Raw genomic sequence first — 13,209 nt, forward strand, 5'->3', positions numbered from 1 at the left:
CTTTATATTTATTAGCACCATTGTGGTGTGTGTGTGTGTGTGTGTGTGTGTGTGTGTGTGTGTGTGTGTTATGAATATATGTGACATCTTTGGAGAAATTGGGTCATGACATTTTATTTGAATAAAATCTGTTATAATTTATGAAAAGCTCCTTTTTCTGCTCTGTGCCCAGCCCTCTGTCCAGAGTGGTCTATGTGTTAAGTGCTTAAGCAGCATATGTTGCTAAAGCGTTTGTTCTTGGCTCTCTTATTCTTTGTTGTTGTGTTAATTTCCCTGGGTTCTATTTAATATTCTGCTAAATCAGTGAAACCTTGATTATCTAAGAGAATACAAGACATTGAATTAATGAGGATATCGGGATTTTGAAGATATGAGAAATTATTAGAGGTGAAAGTTCTGTGGCAGAGGCTGTGAATGAATTTTAGCCATGAGCTGCTGCTTGATTTTCCAGCCTGCTTCTATTCCTTGATGGATGTAATGAAATTTTGGTAATCAGGGTTTCACCGTTGCATTTATTACTGTTCCCAAATCAAGGTAACCTTGGGCTCTACTTCCCATATTTACAAAGCAATAAAAACCCTAATGGGCTGTCAGGGACAAATGTGACTGCTCTTTCTCACATGCCTCCCATGAAACAAGCTTTCCCTCTTCCCATCTGGCTGTCGTGTCACCTGCCTGGAGCATGCTACTCTCTTCACATCCCAAGCTTGCATTCCCCTGCTTCCTTGTGGCCTCTTTGCATGCACGAAAAGGCTGGAATTGGTGCAGGGACGATGGATGTCCTGACCTTAGAGGTTGTGGGTCATTTTAGCAACACTGCTTTGCATTTTAAAGACCACTCATCTGACTTCAAGGTTCTGCATTCTTGTATCAGGCACTTGTCCTTTAAAAACTAGGAGGTCACTACACGCCCCAGGTACATAAGAATTTCCAAACCAGGAGCATTGCATTACTTAGAATTCGATAGCCTGAACTGGTAAATAACCAAAATTGCAAGGAAAAAAGGGAAAGAAAGAAAAAAAAAATATGTGAAAGGGCTTAATATGAGCAAAACAAAGGCAGCCAAATACATTTGTTTGGAAATTGGAGTCACATGCTTAGTTTATGGAGGGAAGGGGGAACACAAGATCAATAGAGAATTTCTTTTTTAAAGCTGAAAACATGATGTTTCAGATGAACTTAAATTGATTCTGCTTCTCCTCCCCTCTCCGTCCCTCCCCTCGTTCTGCAGCTAATGTCTGCGACAATGAGCTCCTGCACTGCCAGAATGGAGGGACCTGCCACAACAATGTGCGTTGCCTGTGCCCAGCTGCCTATACTGGCATCCTCTGTGAGAAGCTGCGGTGCGAAGAGGCAGGCAGCTGTGGCTCTGACTCCGGCCAGGGAGCACCCCAGCGGGGCTCCCCAGCACTACTGCTGCTGACCCTGCTGCTGGGGACAGCCATTCCCCTGGTGTTATACGGGCCATAGAAGCCCTCCCTAAGGCCTGTGCTGTGGGGAAGCAAACACAACCCAAGCGATTGCTACTAACAGAGAAAACATGCACACCCACTCCAATACAGTGTACAAACGAAGAGGGCCTAACTGAACTAAGCCATATCTCTCAGACCCGGACAGCACATCAGAGTCAAGACTGTTCATCACTGACTCCAGAGGAATTGGCAGCTGTTACTAATATCATTGCAAATCTCATTGCCAGCTGCAGAGCCGATTGCGGATTGGAAAGGCTGTGAGAGCGCCCCCAAAAGGAAAGACAAAAACAAACTGGTCAACCAACCTAAAACAAAACAAAACAAAAAACAAAAAAACATTCGCTACTCTACTGTGGTGCACCCTAGTACCGCTCTGCCCAGTATGTGGACCAACCAAATAGAAGCATTCTTTGCTGTCAGGTGCATTGTGGGTATAAGGAAATCTGTTACAAGCTGCCATATTGGCCTGCTTCAGCTCCCCTCTCCCCCAATCCCTTCCAACCTGTGCTTTAGTGAAAGTTGCTCTGTAACCCTTGTTGGTTGAAAGATTTCTTTGTCTGATGTTAGTGATACACACGTGTAACAGACCCCCCTTCAAAAATGCAAGCCAGTCATACCCCTGTATATTTTAGCAGCACTGAGATCCCAGTGCCAGTTCACACCCACTTCACAAGAGTGGCTAGAGGAAAGAGAAAGTGTATCTATCCTTTTGTATTCAAATGAAGTTATTTTTCTTGAAATACTGTACTATGTAGATTTTTTGTATTATTGACGATTTATGTTACCAGACAATCCTTTAATGTATCTAATTCGAATCAGCAAAGACTGACATTTGAGTTTTGTCCTCTTTGGTTTTGTTTTGTTTCATTGTGCAGAGATTTCTCTGTATGGGCAACGAGCGTGCTGGCATCAAAGAATATCAGTTTACATATATAGCAAGTGTAATAAGATTCCACCAAAGGACATTCTAAATGTTTTCTTGTTGCTTTAACACTGGAAGATTAAAAGAATAAAAATTCCTGCATAAATGATATCAGGAATTTGTATTGCCGTTTCTTAAGATGAAAGGAGCAACTAACTATCAAGCAGTTTCACACTCACACTTCACTGATTTCGCGTGGACTGAACACAGTCAGCTGATGACTTTAGTAGCCCAGGAAGATGGATCGATGGTCGCTAGCTTGGACAACGTCTGCAAAATATGAGACTATTTTCCACCTGGGAAAACATTATAACTTAAAGGACAGAAAGAAATGTCTAAGTGATTGCCAAGATTATGCCAAAGCCTGTTGGCAGAGTACTAAGAGACTTTTATTTTTAAGTCATGCTATTTTCACAGATTTATGGTGATCATGTGACTCTAGGGATGCTGATCTATGTATCCTTCCAAATACAGTGTTTACATGGAGTATCATAAGAGGCCACCTGGGGAACCAGGACAGCAGCAGGGAAATTGAGTGATTAGCAATTTGACTTTGAATATATTCTAAGTATTTAAATGAAATATCAAAATATACAGCAGCAAGTAGACATAACTGCTGTTCCTGAGAATAAAGTCTGTTTCAAGTACTGCCCAAGGTGTAATAAATTCTTCTTTCTGCCTTTTATTAGGCCAATTACTGCATGAGACAGCAAAGGGAGCTGGGCGGTGGGGGGGAACACTGCAAAGTTTTGGAAGGGCTGAAACAGTGTACATTCTATCCCAGCATACTGCCACCCCACAGGTGACAAATGCGTCAGCAGCAGCATCTCTTAGAATCAGAAACAATTATGAGGTTAAGCCAGCAGCTTAAGGACAATGAAGTCCTACGTGACTTGGTGGGACAATAACCTATGACAGTATTAGGTCAGAAGCCTCTTTCCAGGCTGAATTCTTCGCCCTACTGCCAGTCTTTGCTGAACCAAGGGGGGAGGAAATGTCTTCTGATAAATAACCCGAATCAAAACTAGATGAAGGAACAGCATGTCTTATTGGTTTTGTTCCCAGAAAAGCCAATTCAAAGAAGGCAATAAAAGGTAAGCAGGTAATGCCTGTTCTGCCTGCCATCCCACGTCCAAGTCAATTGAATGTTTGTTATTCAAACCAACAACCTCTTTTGATATAAGAAATAGGGAAAGATGGAAATAAATTAGCACTTTGGCTTCTCTCCAGAGTGGCCAACCAGAAATGGCAGATTTACATTAGAAGCATAAATAGAAAATTATAGTTCCAGCTCACCAAAGAATACACATGAAAATTCTGGTAGCATACAGAGTGTGAGATCACTTCTAATGAGGTGGATTTCTTATATTAAGATGGAGTTTAAGTTGTCCTATAGTTTATTAGCACAAACCAAAGGCAGACTCTGTTTGCTCCAGAAACGTGCACTTTATCATTATGCACTCACAGCACTGTCACGATGATCAGGAGTCAGACGCTGCACAATTCTATCCAAGGGATTCCAAAAGCTAATTCTGAAATTTAATGGAGGCCTGACTTCAATCAATTCATCTGCATTTTATTTTTATGAGGCTATCAGAATCTAAATTGATGAGGAATATCTTGCATTCAGTGTGTTTAGATATAGTTCTCTGAATTTCTTGGAGTGATGTGATCTACTTTTAATAAAAATTTACTTTTAGGTATATAACAAATGTAAATGAAATGTTCTTTTTAATCTGGATTCTCAGGTTCTTTAAAAAGTCAATTCTTTTGAAGAAATGTCAGCCTATGGGATTTTCTCTGCTGCTTTCTAGTATTCTTTCAAGTTGGAATATTCTATCTGAGACAGGGCTGAGGGAAATAGGGTGTACTAAGTCATGCCCACATTTGAGGTTCAAGCTTTTGCTTTGTTTCCTATAAGGTTCTTTAAGGTGGGCTAGCCAACTATTATATGACAGAGTTCATCTGTCAATTGTCCTAGAAAGTAGTAACGTCACTCCTACTTTTACACACTATTGATGTGTGTAAAACTCAAAAGGGGGTTGGGAGAGCAAAATGACAGCTATGTATAAAGTGTTGCTGTTCACAGCAAGTTAAGAAATATCTCATACCTACCACAAAGTGAGAATGACTTATCACCCAGCCTAAGGGCCACTTTCACCTGCCTCTAGGTTTGGCCCAGTTATCCACTCTAATTAGATATCCCCACAGGACAGTGTGCTCCTGAAGGCAGGCAGTACAAAGGCAGTGCACTGCCTTGAGAACAGGTTGGAAGAAGATATAAAGTAATTTCTGGCGTGTCCCATTTGCCCTTTGCTGGACCTATGACTTTATTGGAGTCTAAGAATTTTTAAATAGAAACCCTAAAATCAAGTGTTTATTTTCATCTCCTTCACACCTACCATGAATAAAACCTCCATGTTCTGAAGTGGGATGTTAAATTGAAATGGTACTGTACTTCACCTGTTATTTCTTTCTACGCAAAATATCTATTTAACAGTTTCTATGCTCACGGGATTGAACAGGGCACTAGGGAGCATAGGGTTACATGGTATTTTCATAACAGATGGAACTGTGTATATTTAACATTCAGTATGATTTAAAATTTCAGCTTCAGAAATCTGAAAGTGAGTTCTTTCATTACCTCTTTGACTCCCAGCCTTTATAAATAAGGAGGGTATGATATTCACTTAGCCATGACTTGGGACAAGTGAACAACCAGGTTAATAAAGAAAGACTTTTTCAAAAGAAACCCAATGGGAGCTTTTATTACATATAACAATAAAAAGCAAAGCAAATTTGACACATGAGTCTAACTATGAACAATTCTTTGTCTCTGGAAATCAACAATGGATTGTAATTAATGTTATTTATTTGTTCACTTGTTTGTTTCTTATCTATGGATGTTTTGCTCTCATATGTCTGTGCACATGCACACAGGTGCCCCAGAGGTCAGGAGATGGAGTGACATCCCTTAGAACTAGAGTTAGAGATAGTTGTGAGCTGCCATGTGGGTGCTGGGAATTGAACCCAGGTCCTCTGTAAGAGCAACCAGTGCTCTTAACCACTGAGCCTCCTCTCCAGCCTCTCACTGTTGTGTTTAAGAAACAGCAAACACTCATTTTACACAAATTTTCTGAAGGTTCTGAGTATTTCCATATAAAGTGCTTTTTATTTAAACTATAGTTTTACTTTCTTACATTATAAGTAACTTTATTCCCTTTCAGTTACCTAAAATGGATGCCAACAAACTCCTCAAATAAACCACACACAAACACAAGATGATGTCAGAAAAAAATAATAAGCATGCCAATTTCCACAATTGTCCCCAAATAGTCTCTGGAACACAGAGAACTTATGCTCTTCTCAACACCTGGTGTGGTATGACTCACAGGCAACCATCTTCATTAGGCTTCTGCAGAACCAAGGAAAGAAGACCCAGGCATGCCCCTTACATAAGTCACACTATTGCATTTAACTAGAAATGGGAAAATAACATCTGGGAAAGACAAGTTAATATAGACTAATATGCAGTTGCTTGAGGTCTATTACAGAAGAAAAACAGTGCCGCTACTACATTTTTAGAGGGTGTTCTGAAATAATTCCACAAAAAAGACTTAAATAATTTTAAGGGCTGTTTTAAAGCATTTGAACCTTTAGTAACTCCTGGGATCCTACTCCCATCAGCCTGCCTCCGTCACCCAATAGCTGCCTTTAATAGATTGATGAATTAAAATGGAATAGTAACATTTAAAATTAGATAATGTTTTTATTAACTCAAAATGATACATGCTAAAATGGATCATTATTCTACAGAACCCAATTATATTAGCACTAAAGAGTTAGCTAGGTTGGCTGAGGTAAACTGCAGAGGATAAGTAAAAATAACTCCCATTTTCTTGACATAGTCCCATTTTTTTTTTCCAGAGGTGTAATTTTAACCATTATTTAATTAGAATTACAAATTCCACATTGGAAAGAAAAAAAAAAAAAAACCTCACTGGAAAGAGTAAAAAGTAATTACTACATTTCTTACCTCTTTGTGAACAGAAATGGAAATTCATGTATGGCAAGAGTGTGTCAAGTCCCTTAAAGACAGCACATAGAACAGATGTATTGGGATAGCTTGTTGATGGTACCATGGTAGAGCTTGTCTGTTACACAAGGCAGCCATCCTAATCCAATAAAAGAAAGTGACAGAAAAGACATGCCTGAAGTCTTATTAAGAATAGGTGATTTTTTTTTTTTTTTTTTTTTTTTTTTTGTCCCCAGGCAGGTAACATAATGCCATTTTTGTTTGTTTACATTTGCACTCCTAAGGAGGGCTGCTCCTGTTGAGAAACTGGCTTGAGAAACACTGCAAGGAAGCATCCTCCAAGGAAATAGCATTCTGCTATTTACCCCATGAAGCCCTGAGTAATTGTTTTGGCTTTCTTGGTGTGATAAACACCTAGAGGCAAAGAGATTAGTGTCATCACTCTCCATCTCTTTTTCTCCCTTCAGAAAGGTGTTGGGGGTTGGGGAGAGGCTGCTTCCAATCCAGTGTGACAAGGTTTGTGAAAACCACTTCTGTCCACTGATATGCAATTATGAAGGCCCTGCTAAATATTTATATTAAATTAATAGTGTAACAAATGAGCAGTTTTAAAACCACTTAAACTTGTGTTTACATCCTGTGTAATTACAATTCATAATTGGGAAAGCAGTCAAATCTAAACACATTCTGATCAATGGTTCTCAGGCTGCCCTGCCTGAGACCCAGCACAACACAACAGTAAGTGGTTTTAGAACACAGAATTCAAATGTATTCAAGAGGTGTTTTAAATTGTGACTTAGATTGTATGTAAATATGGTGATGTTTTTTCTGGGTGTGGAAAACAGTACACTTCTGGAAACAAATATACATTGTTGTCATGGGAGGAAAAATAGAGGCACATAGATGCATGAAAAACTATTGTCCAGCAATCACTTCCATTTCAAATTACATCATCCAACTCCCTTTCATGTGTATTTACATTTATTTCATAACTCTAGACACTAGGTATAAATTAAAAATGAAAAGTGGCCCAGATAAGAACTATAATATAAGGCCAAATAACAAAACTATCTAAATAGCTTGATAGCTTTGCTATAGCTTTCATAGGAACATGTTGGGGCCATGGAGATTCCAATTCTCTGGTTCCCTTTAACAACCTCGTTCCTGGGTTTGAATGGTATGTATTCCACCACAGGTTCTCAAATAAAGCTCTGAGAAGTTGCTCTATCTCATTAGCATTTTGGTTATAAAATCTACATGCTATCTGTCTGTGATAAAATACTCTGATGAAAGCAAGTTAAAAGAGAAAGGTTATTTTGGATCACAGTTCAGTGATTGGGTCTGTCGCAGCAGGGAGTCCTGGCCTGAGAAACAGTGAATACCCATGTTCAGACAAATTTCTCCTTTTATGAAGTCCAGGATCTAGGTCCAGTGAATGAGGACACACTCTCTCAAGGTAGGTCTTCACATCTCAGTTGTACTACTTAAGAAAATCCCTTACAAGCATGCCCGAAGCTAATTTAATCTAAGTAATCCATCGCAAGTGTTTCTAGAGCTGCATCTCCTAGGTGACTCTAGAGTCTGTAAGGGTGACAAAAAAACCCTCATATCTCTTGCTATAATGAAATTATAGCAATCAGATTCTTGAGCCAATCCTAATAGAAGTATATGTTCATGTTAAATTCTCACATTAATGTATATGGCATATATACATTTACAAGCCTGTGTGTTAAGGGTTACCTCTAATTAAAGACATACATTACTCAGTTTATATAAGACTCACTCTTAATGAATGCTAATATGCTATGTAGATTTAACAACCTCTCTCTAGGATATATTCTGTCACTAGAAATGTGGCCATGCTAAAAAAAGTTCTATAATAATCTATATTCAAATTCAGTTTTTGGGCCTCTGAGAATCATAACCTTCTCTGGTTTCTCCATTGCAGACATTTTACTAGAAACATCTTCAACAATCTCTTTCCCACCTAAATGCAAAATGTATGAAAAATATAACTAAATATGTGAGCAGCTGAAACATATTTGCATCGAATGGTGCAATGCCATTTTCTTTTTGACCCTTGTGTTGCATTTGTTTTGTAATTCTAGTACACAAGCACAAGATTGGGAGCTAAGGTCTTCCTATTTGTCTTCATGTTCTCCTGAGTTTGGGCAGTACTCTGAGTATACAAGGCTCTTAATTCACACTAGATTCTCTCTAGACCTCTATCAGTGATAGCTACCTAGCTACAGCTATTGAGCACCTGAATGAGGTTAGTCCAAGCTGGCTAGTCTGGTGAGTAAGTACATCAGATTTCAGAGTCTTGGTACAAAATATACAAAGAATTGTGTGAATCATCTTAAAACTAATGTTTACATTGATCTCACATTAGAGTAATAATATTTTGGATACACTGGATTAAATAAAATATATTATCATAATCGATTTTAATTGTTCCTATCTCCTCTAATGCAGATTCTAGGGGTTTTAAATTACACAAGTGGCTAACATTATGTTTCTATTTCTAACAGCATTGCTCTGAACATCACATTTTGCCACCTGTAAAATGAGATTAATAGTATTGATTCTCCAGAATATGATGAGGTAACAAACTTGAAATACTTGGTGAATTGTAAAGTGCAGGAATACTTGACATAATACATACCTCAAGACATAAGTTAACATTAATTGTGTCTTTGCTTTTTCTCTTATTATTTTTGGTATCATCACCATTAGAATTTCTTTGTTGAATCAGTCCCTGATACTGATGAGTTTCATGTACAAGCTACCTGTCATATTCAAAACTTTAAAAACATTGCTCACATACATACCCCTGTGGGCACCTTTAGACACTATAGTGAGAACTCAGGTCTAGAACTTGCTAGACTATGAAGACGTAGAATAAAACCCTGAAATAAAAGTTAATTTAAAAACCTCACTGCAATTTAATGCAAAGACCCTAGAGCTCAGTTGCCTGGACTAAAAATGGGTATCATGATTCTTATCCCATAGGAAAACTGTCATTAAATGGTATAATTTACATGAAACTTTCTAAGTTTCACATTCAGAAAATGCCAGTTGCAATGAGACAATGTCCAGTCAGTCCTAAAATACGGCTGCACAAGTCATTTCACTTGAGTCTCCCACTCAGGCCATTCTAGCTCCCTACTAGGAATTCTGATCTCTAAATTTTCGACTATTTTCAGTGACAAAACAGTGAAATAGGATGATATACTTGGCCAAAGCCTTAGAGAGTTCCTGGAGTGAGAAGTTTAATGTTTAGGAACAGGTAAATAGTCAAGTCTTTTGTTTACTTTTTTGATTCAATAAAGCAATCAGAAAAATTGAACAGGTTTCATGTATCATTCCTCAACTTGAATATTTGAATTTCCTAAATTTAATTATTTGACTGAAACAAACTACATCAGAGAGGGGAGTAGGAAGGAAAAAGAAATCAAATTCTCATTTTTCTTGTCAGCCCATGGTTGTAGCTTCGACATGGCTTCTCTCAGGCCCTGTGAGATCCTACTTAATTAAAGCCTGGTTCATTCTAATTCCAGCTTGCCCACTGACTCACTTTGTGGCCTCACCCTGTGAAATTCCTCTACCCACTAGAAAGGCTCAGGGGGCTGTTAATGCAGGGAATCGATGATCAAAAATTAATTTTCAAGCCTGTGGTAAGAACACATTAACGTGAACTGAACATCCTGCCTTTTGGAGATGCTGATGTGCAGAGCTGTGGTCTGCTAGAGGATCTCAGGGCAGAATTCAGCAGCTAGAACCTATCTTGAAAATAATGATGCATGCCACTAATAACCCAGTGCTAAGTTACAAGCCCAAATTGGAGATTTTGCAGAGAAATACACAGCCTCTGTAATTTCCAGTTTGGTGTAGTAATATGGAAATGGCTTTGGTACTGGCAATGGATCACCCCGAATGAGCTGGAATTGATAGCTAGCTGCCTGTAATAGTAGGGGCAGTAAAGAGTGATCATGTCTCTGTCCTTGCTGCCTTATCTAGGGCTCTCCAGACGTGAGTATTTTAGGAAGTGAGCCTTTAAGCATGTTGTGAAAACGTATTACAATATCCTGTGGCACAGAGGACAGCAGTTATAAAATCCCTCAACAAGAACTCAGAATTGGAGCCCCCTTTCTGGAGAGGGGAGGGGTGGGGGAGAGGCTGTCGTTCCTGTAAATAGTAAAGGAAAATGGTAAGCTTAAGAAGACTAATGTGGGACTAGGACAATAACTCAGTCAGGAAAACTCCAACCCTTAAAAGCTCCAAGGCCCAAGTCAGATCTCCCTCAGAATCATGGTGATGTGAGCTTGTAATCTCACATATGAGGACACAAAAACTGGCAGACCCCTGATGCTTGGTTGGTCAGACAGCCTTTATTACTTAGTGATCTCCAGACAGTAAAAGACTGTATCCCAAAAAAACTAGATAGATAGCACATGAGGAATGATGGTTAAGGTTGTCTTCTGTAGTCCACAAGCCCATGGACTCAGGCACACACAAACACACACACACACACAGAGAGAGAGACAGAGAGACAGAGAGACATATATGTCCTCTGGACAAGGCAATACCTCTCTTTCTTTGGGGAACAAATATATTATACATGGGGAGACTACCTACTTTCCTGATTGCAATGCACTAATGTTGGATGTCTAAGATCAGAGACACAGGAATCAAAAAGCCTATATAGTTTTCATAATATAGACAGCATCTTGAACATTGCCCAACAATCATTTCACTCAGAAGTCATCAGAGCATGGAAAAGTCATCAGGAATTATGGGGAGAGCAGCTGCTTTAAATTAGCATACACTGAACTATAAGTTTGATGAAGGTCATTGCAAGGAATGAAAGACTCCCTCATCTCCTGGCACTGTGCATTTCTTTAACCAAAGTCCTTTCCAACTATCTGAGAACTTGTGTATTCAATATGATCTTGAATCTTGTGCTAAGACACAGAAGAAAATGAAAGGCCTTTTCTGGAGTTCATATTCCAAGTACATCTGTGGATGGGTGGCAAACGTGGACACAGCACTAACACAATATGTGGGAAGTGACACATAATCTGGAGATAGGAGTGATGATGCCACCTGAGACAGGAGTTGAGATTATTTCATGACTAAAAGGCATTTCAGATGGAACACAAATTAAATGAAGATAATGGTATTTCCAGTACCTGAGGGCAACCCTCACATTTGGAAGGTACAGCAAAGACAGGATTCAGAATGCAGGAATGTATGTTAGGAAGAGCAGGAAGGAAGAGTAGCCAAAGGGGCTGAACCTAGGAAAGACTGGCAAAATAAGGGAGGCACAGTAGGAGTCCACATCATCCTTTATAGTGGTATGGAAATTTATGCAAATATTGAAGTGGAGGTTTCTGGGAAAAATGAGTCTGTCTTCTGTACTTTTATTTCTGTTACACTGAAAGTAGTAAAAAAAAAAAAGTGTTTAATAAATTCTTCTAAAATGGACGAAGTCACAAATCCATGGATAAGCTAACTGCACAACAGTATGTCCAGATATTCTGAACCATCTCAATTATAAAGAATAGATATCTATCAGCCTTTACCAAGTTTTGTTTGAGAAAACATGGCCAACAAATACTATAGGCTAATCTCCATTCCAAAATTAAAGGAAGCTGCAAATCAAGGAAATGCCTGAGCAAATGTGTACACATTCATGAAACAGAACCCCAAGCCTTCACCAGGGATGCGAGAGTCACTGGCAGTATCTATGGACCTCCTCTTGTCACATTTGACCTTTCCCTCGAACATATTCTCCTTTGTGTGAAGGTCTCTATGACACTCACCTACAGGCCAATAAAAGTAACAAGTATATTTAACACACCAAAATCATGTCCCAGCTCCCTCAACCTTCCTCTGCTCCCATCTCAGGCCATGGTTTCATTTCCTTGTTTGCAACACCCCAGGCTTTGAAATCTGCTGTCATGTATCCAGTCTTAGAAATTACATCTCCCAAAGTCTCTCCTGTAGCAGCTGCCCTACCGGCTTCCCTTCTTCCAGCCTCTTCCCCACTCACTCACTCTTCCTTTTAAGTGTGAAAGCCTTATGTTCTTCTCTTCTCCAGAGTGCCAGTGGCTCCTCCTCACAGGCAGAGTCCAAAGGGCCCTTACATAGCCCTCCGCTATATCCCTCCCTGTCTTCCTACTGAGCCTACTCACTGGCTCCAGACACACTCCCTGCCTTTTCTTCCAAAGTTCTCTGCATTCAGGCTCTGCATTTTCTTCCTGGAATCTTCGTCTCCAGACAATTTCTTTAATTCATTTAGGAATTAGTTCAAATGTCACTTCATCAGACAGTGCTGTTCCCTCACCAGTCACCTTCTACTTCTTTGTCTTGCTCTGTTTTTCTGCAACCTCTCCCCACTGACATTATAGTGTTTGTTTGTTTATTGTCTGTCTTTTCCAGGGCTCTGAACACCTGGGATGGCATCTGACATTATAGAAGACACAAAATAAATATTTGTGGAATTAGTGAATGAACTGAGTCCTCCGGAGACATTGAGACCTTTGTGGCCTGTGTTCCAGTGGCAATGGCCAATCTCAAGGTAGAAAATAACAGCAGCATGCCATCTTTGTACCAAACTATGGAAACTTTCATTTTCATTGTTTTATAGTGGAGAGGTTTTAGTGCCCTTAGCTAAAGGACCTAATGAAATCTGGGACAAACAGGCACATGTCAAGTCTTTGATGAACCTGCTTTCAGTAGAAAAGTTTAAGTAGAGAAAAAGATTGTGAGACTCA

General features: G+C 39.4%; 1 protein-coding gene across 1 annotated transcript in view; it reads left to right on the top strand.

Annotated features, from left to right (window-relative positions):
• Positions 1–1,765, top strand: part of Ntng1 (netrin G1) — a 330,833-nt gene extending 329,068 nt beyond the window's left edge. The window contains exon 7 of the mRNA XM_051177690.1: positions 1,232–1,765. Within this exon, the coding sequence (XP_051033647.1) occupies positions 1,232–1,470 (239 nt within the window). The 3' untranslated portion in view covers positions 1,471–1,765. The remainder of the gene's footprint in view (positions 1–1,231) is intronic.
• Positions 1,766–13,209: the final 11,444 nt, after the last annotated feature.

This window comes from Phodopus roborovskii, unplaced genomic scaffold (genome assembly GCF_943737965.1).
Source record: "Phodopus roborovskii unplaced genomic scaffold, PHOROB, whole genome shotgun sequence".
Lineage (NCBI taxonomy): Eukaryota > Metazoa > Chordata > Mammalia > Rodentia > Cricetidae > Phodopus > Phodopus roborovskii.